Here is a 7,168-nt window from a genome sequence, read left to right on the forward strand (position 1 = left end):
AAAGGTATGGGTGAATAGGCTGTTGACCCAGACTAAGATGGTGTCAGTTAGGATTTAGAGGGCACTGTGCTAGTTTTTTTTTTTTTTAAGTTTATTTATTTAAGTAATCTTTACCCCCAACGGGCTTGAACTCACGACCCCAAGATCAAGAGTTACATGTTCTTCCAACTGAGCCAGGCACCCCAGCACGGTGCTAGTTCTAAGCTGTGGACCTTGAGGAATCTTCTTTGTCTTGTTGAGGAAGTTCAGGGGAAAGGGAAGTTGCCAGGCTCATTACCAGGGCTAAAGTGGTGTGTGATTCTCATTTGGGACCTAGAAGACATTTTCTTTTAGAAATCTTGATGTGATCATTTGGTGGCAGTGCCTCCTTGCTATGTGACCTTGGATAAATTGCTTAATTTTATTGTGACTTGGTTTCCTCACATGTGAATGGGGATGATAGTATCTAGCTTACATAAGGGTGTTGTGAGGATTGAACAAGTAATATGCACGAAGCACTTAGGACAGTACCTAGCATATGGTAAGGGCAATAAGCACTATACAGTATTATAATAGTATCAATTCTCATAAATGTATGAATGTAAATTATGGATTAGATTGACATATGTATGCTGGCCTGGGAACCAAAGTCCACTGCATAAGATTGAGTCTGTTTGAAAGTGTTTATCTGTCCAAGTTCAGAACTAATTTGCAAATAAACTTTTGGAATGTAATATGCCCATTGGTATGTTGGCAGTTATTTCCATATAGGAAAAGATAATAATGAGGAACATTAGTATTTCTTAAGGAAATAGGGGGACATCTTTTTGCCTTTTATCCTCTGCCACCCTTATTCTCCATCCTTTTTGTAGAGGGAAGATCTGTATGAAAACAAAAAAGTACTTTGTTTTCCTTTTCATTAAATTTTGGTTTATAATATTTACTTACTTTCAAATAACATTAAAGGAAGCCCTGAAAATTCTTTAGAGAAATACTGCCCTAGAGATTATTCATTAAACTATTTTGATGTAAATACCATTTAAATGGTAACAGTAATAGTAATTCATTTTAAAAATTTGTCCTTTGTTTCATGGATATTTTTATGTTGCTAAGAATTTTGTTCTCTCGTTTTGTTTCTTAGATTGATTTTAGGGAACTTTTTATTTAAGAATGTATTTTTTTTAAATAAACTCTACACCCAACACGGGGCTTGGGCTCATAATATTGAGGTCAAGAGTCATGTGCTTCGCTGACTGAGCCAGCTAGGTGCCCCAAGAATGTCTGTTTTTTGGCATTTAGTCAGCTTGTTAAACAAATTATCTGTCATTTTATGATCAGTTACCCTTCTGATATCTAAGAAGCTGAATCCATTAACAAAAATACAGTTGTAATAGCCATAGAAAATGCTACTCTGTACCTCAGGTTCCAAGTAATGGAGTGGGCATTTCCCTCACAAATTCTTCTGTTTTTCTTTCAGGTATATAAGGAGATAAGCCTTGTCCCCAAAAAGGCAAAAACCAATACATATCATCTGTTTTTATAGTTTTTTTTTTTCTTTTTAGGACTTGAAGGCTTTTTAATAGAGTATTAAGAGGTCCTCCTAAGGTCACTAACAGTCTTACTAGGGATTATGGAAAGCCATTTTCGGACAAGAACAGAAAAGGATAATTGCTAAGGGACGTTGTGGGGGAGGGAAAGAATTCACTTAGAAGAGAGGTGACTGCCAGGTGTGGGGAAAAAAGTAAAACTGAGATTGAAGGTAGGGTGCTAAAATTCTGGAAAGAAATCTCTCTCTACTACTCATTTGCTCTGAATACACTATTCAGAATTTTCTTAAGTGTGCACAGTCTTTGACTCATTGTCTTAAAGAAGTATGTTCAAGGGGCACCTGGGTGGCTCTGTCGTTAAGCGTCTGCCTTAGGCTCAGGTCATGATCCCAAGGTCCTGGGATTGAGCCCCGCATCAGGCTCCCTGCTCAGCCATAGGCCTGCTTCTCCCACTCCCCCTGGTTGTTTTCTCTCTCTCTCTCTCTCTCTCTCTCAAATAAAATCTTTTAAAAAAAAGTATGTTCAAGATGGATGTGTTTTATCTGTAATATTTTGCCTTCTTTAACATGAATTTGAGATGTCTAGGTGATCAGGTGTTTTAATGTGTTAATTCAGAGGTTCCCTTTTAATTTAATGAAGTAGAGACAGTTTTTCCTTCTTTATGTATATTTCTAGAACATGTTTAAAATTTCTTTTTAAAAACAATTGTTCTTCAAGTAATATTTTAAACTACTATTTTAAACATTTATATTATTAAAATTTTAGAAGCCAAGAGTTGAAAAAAGAAACTTAATTCTATGGAGGTGTGTCCCTTTTAGGTCATTTTTCATTTTTTATATTACTTAACTGCAGTGAATATATTTATACTTGTGCCTTTTCCACAGTTTAAAAAAAATTTACTTGGAATAAATACTTTCATTAGACTACATTCCCAGAAGTGGAATTATAGATCTTCCTTAGCTTACAGTGGGGGACATTTTCTTTTAGAAAGTTGAAAATGCATTTAACTTTTTATAATTTTTTTTTAATTTTAAAAGATTTTATTTATTTGAGAGAGAGCGAGTGCATGCGCACGAGTGGGGGGTAGAGGGAGAAGCAGATTCCCCGCTGAGCAGGGAGTCCAACGTGACGCTAAAAATGCATTTAATACACCTAGCCTACTGGACATCATAGCTTAGCCTAGCCTAGCCTACCTTAAGCAAGCTCAGAATGCTTACATTAGCCTACAGTTGGGCAAAATCCTCTAACACAAGGCCTATTTTATAATAAAGTGTTGAATATCTCATGTAATTTATTGAATACTGTATTGAAAGTGAAAAAGAATGGCTTTTTGGGTACAGAATGGTTGTAGGTGTATTGGTTGTTTACCTTCGTGATTGAGTGGCTGCCCAGGAGCTGTGGCTTGTGCCACCGCCCAGTATCACAAGAGATTATCACACTGCACACTGTTAGCCTGGGAAAAGATAAAAACTCAAAATTCAAAGTACAGCTTCTACTGAATGCATATCGCTTTTGTATCATGGTAAAGTTGAAAAATCATAAGTTTTGAACTATCATAAGTCGGTGACCATCTTTACTTAGTTAAAACTGTTTTATGACTCTTTCTCAATACATATTGTCAGAATGAAAGATACCAGTACATTAATTTTTACTTAGTACCATAGTTAAATATTTTTCTATATTTGTATATTTTCAAGATCTTTAATCTCTGAAGTGCCTATTTTCTCTTTTCTATGGAATTTTCATATATAGGTGATGTAATAAATCCTGGAGTTGATGCTAGTAACTTGTTTTTAATTTTTTATCTTTGTATTTTTTGTAGAAAATTTGGTATCACCTAATTTCAAATGTTTTGTATTAGAAAATTATGGAATTTATATGGACATACTCTTTATAGTTGTACCTTGTATGCTATAGGTCTAAAGGACCTGGAAATACTAAATTTTTCCTGATGATGTTTTTCCAGATTGAAGAAGGTATTGTTGTAATGGAAGATGATTCTCCAGTGGAAGCTGTGAGCACACCTAATACTCCCCGAAACCTTGCTGCATGGAAAATTAGCATTCCATATGTAGACTTTTTTGAAGATCCTTCCTCTGAAAGGAAAGAGAAAAAGGAGAGAATACCTGTGTTTTGTATTGATGTCGAAAGAAATGATAGAAGAGCAGGTAGGAAGCTTTATGAATACCTTTCTTAAAAGATGCTGATTAGTCTGTATTTATCAGGAATGATAAACATTTTTCCATTTCTAACTTTTGAGTATGACTGCACATCTGAACGGTAAGTGTCTGAACAGAAATTTGAATGAAAGCTTAGGCTTTTCTAGGTTATCTCTAGTACCATTTAACTAATTTGTTCAACCAATACATATTGAGTAGATGTGTGTGAGACATGTTGACAATGCAGCAAGGCATTTTATGTAATGTTCTTTTAATGGTTTTGTTGCCATCATCATTAACCATTATACTTAATTGACTATGAGTAACACATATAGCAGTGTATCAGGTATTATACCAGTTTCATTAAGATAGCATTTCTCTTCCATTGTTGTGGGCTAATTAGAATTTATAAAAATATGATAAAACACAATGTGACAAATTTTCCTCATGTTTTGCTATCTTTTTTCTTTTGGTAGTTTCAGATGTGAACTAATAGAGAAGGGGGTAAATAGCATCCATAGCAAGGTAACAGTCACTACCCTGGGTTTTGTCCAAGAAGTGGGGCATTCAGTGTGAGCAAAAGCACATCAAAGTTGTGCACATTTTGGGAATGATAGAAAAATGAAGTTGAGCTTGGGCAGAGGGAACTGTCTGTGGTGAAAGAAGGAAAAAAAAGTGGCAGTGGTAGGAAATGGTTTTGAACTAATGATGTAATGTATGGTGACTAACATAATAAAATTAAATTAAAAGAAAAGGTTTTGAGAGAGGAGTGACTAAATGTTAGCATGAAGGTCAGTGCTAATAATTCCCCTTGTTTTTCAAAAAATAATAGGTTTTTAAAATTTTTCTTAGAAGCTAATCCTATTTCAAGAAATAAAACATAGTAATGGGAAAGGAAGAATGCTTGGAGTAGCTATCTATGATTTTTCCTCTTATAACTAAGTACCAGGCATGGTCTTGCTCTGTCCAGTTCGGAGTCAGTGCTACTTGATTTTGCTGCTGTTGCCATTCAGTCTTGCTGGTTGCTTTTCTAGCTCAGCATTCTAATAGGTGTAGAGACAAACCATTGTTGATATTATAGTCTGATTTCAGTTTCAAACATAGTTTGGTATGCATCTTTGTCTGCTGTTTCTACTGATTGGCATTTTAAGTGTTGGAAAGAATTGAAAAGAAATACTGTAGTTAGTTTCTGGATTCAACTACTTCTGTGCTTAGTACTTAAAGTCTGGCTCTTCCCACACTGTTCTTCTTTCTCAGAAAATTATTTTAAACTTCTGACTCTTCACATATAAATTCCTATCATTATAAGTAAATTTATGTAAGCATGTAACTTGTGTCCTTTTCAAAGATTTACATATGATATACTTTTAAATTACTATGCTTTTGCCTTTTGGACAGACATCATTAATTTTTGTGCTTTATTTTTAGAAGTTTGCCTTAATAATTTAACCATAAAATTTAAACCAAAAAATCTTAAAACTAAGGATTATTTTTCTCAGCAGTGCTACAGACTTTGTCAATGTAATGTGCTTTTAGGAAGCCATGGCCCATGAGGGGAAAAAAGTGCATCATTGATTTTATATGTGTAGCAAAATAGCAATTTTAGGATTTTAAAAACCAAAACTAAGGATGATATAGATCTTTTAAGACCAATGTTGAGGAAGAAAAATTCGATTTCCTTTATAGATTGTGACTATATCATGTTTTTTTTTTTTTAAAAGCTTTTATTTATTTATTTGAGAGAGAGAGAGAGAGTGAGCACAAGCAGGGGGAGAGGCAGAGGGAGAGAGAAAGGAGAAGCGGGCTCCTGATGTGGGGCTCGATCCCAGGACCCTGGGATCATGACCTGAGTTGAAGGCAGACGCTTATCTGACTGAGCCACCCAGGTGCCCCTATCATGTTTTTTTCTAAATACAGGTGGTGTTTTTGGGTTATTGTGTGTGTGTGTGTTTTTTTAAAGATTTTATTTATTTATTTGACAGAGAGAGACACAGTGAGAGAGGGAACACAGGCAGGGGGAGTGGGAGAGGGAGAAGCAGGTCTCCCGCTGAGCAGGGAGACCGATGCGGGGCTCAATCCCAGGACCCTGGGATCATGACCTGAGCTGAAGGTAGATGCTCAACAGGCTGAGCCACCCAGGTGCCCCTGGGTTATTGTGGTTTTAGTTGACTTTGTTCATTGCATTTCCAAATCCATGCTAGAATGACATGAGATGCTAATAATAGCAGTTAACATTTTGGGGGTGCTTACTCTGTGCTGTGCACTCTACAGAAGTGATTTAAGTGGATTATTTTATGTAATGGGTACAATTATTTTTATTCTAAGCAACTTAAGGCACAGTGAGGTTATTTGTTCAAGTTCACTTAGTAAATGGGGGAGCTGGGATTGGAATAGGCAGTCTGACCCAATTCATTCTGTAAACCATTACTTTGTACTATTCAATTTAGTGGCCACATGTATCAGTGAAAATTAAATTATATTAAAATTTTAGTTACTTACAATAGCCACATTTCAAGTGATCAGTAACTACATGTGGCTAATAGCTTCTATATTAATGCAGATAATATAAAACATTTTCAGAATTGCAGTAGGTTCTGTTGGATAGTGCTGTCTGTATTGTTTTAGATCAGGACAGTTGGTAAATATTTGAGAGACCTAAAATTGATTATAAGTTTTATGAAATACATTATTTCTATGACATTTTAAAAATAATAACTGCATTATTTTTTGAAATTTGTCAGCTCTATGATTCTGTTGTAGAAAAATTATTTATTAGATAACTTCATAAATAGGTAAAATTTATCCATCTCTTAAATTTAAAATTAAAATATGGGATAAAATACGTTAATGGTGATGTTAAGAAATAATTATTAAGACTGGAATAATTTCTAATAGTTTATAAAATTATTTATTACTTATTGTGTATTCATTCAATTTACAGTTGGGCATGAGCCTGAACATTGGTCTGTCTATAGAAGATATCTAGAATTCTATGTACTTGAATCAAAACTAACAGAATTTCATGGTATGTTGTTTTTGAAAAAAATGTTCCATTTTCGCATTAGCTTTCTTGAAGAAGCTATTGAACTAGATTAATTTTTTGATTTTAAGTAATTATACCAAGAAAATGTGACAGTAACACTTGTGTACACTGCTGTTCATAATAGGAATGAACTGTTTTTATCTTATTTCTGCCTTATATATATATTTTTAATTATGTTAATCACCACACATTACATCATTAGTTTTTGATGTAGTGTTCCATGATTCATTGTTTGCATATAACACCCAGTGCTCCATTCAGTATGTGCCCTCTTTAATACCCATCACCAGGCTAACCCATCCCCCCACCCCCCTCCCCTCTAAAACCCAGTTTGTTTCTCAGAGTCCATAGTCTCTCATGGTTCGTCTCCCCCTCCGATTTCCCCCCCTTCATTTTTCCCTTCCTGCTATCTTCTTTTTTTTTTTTTTTTTTTTAACATA

At 34.8% G+C, this 7,168-nt stretch overlaps 1 protein-coding gene across 12 annotated transcripts in view; it reads left to right on the forward strand.

Moving 5' to 3' along the window:
• The window catches only part of SNX14 (sorting nexin 14), a 92,414-nt gene that overhangs the window by 68,976 nt on the left and 16,270 nt on the right, over positions 1–7,168 (forward strand). For all 12 annotated transcript variants that reach the window (XM_021693572.2, XM_044917557.1, XM_021693573.2 and 9 more), the window contains 2 exons: positions 3,493–3,694; positions 6,627–6,710. In XM_021693572.2, coding sequence (XP_021549247.1) covers positions 3,493–3,694; positions 6,627–6,710 — 286 coding nt within the window. The remainder of the gene's footprint in view (positions 1–3,492; positions 3,695–6,626; positions 6,711–7,168) is intronic.

Source organism: Neomonachus schauinslandi, chromosome 8, assembly GCF_002201575.2.
Source record: "Neomonachus schauinslandi chromosome 8, ASM220157v2, whole genome shotgun sequence".
Taxonomy (NCBI): Eukaryota; Metazoa; Chordata; class Mammalia; order Carnivora; family Phocidae; genus Neomonachus; species Neomonachus schauinslandi.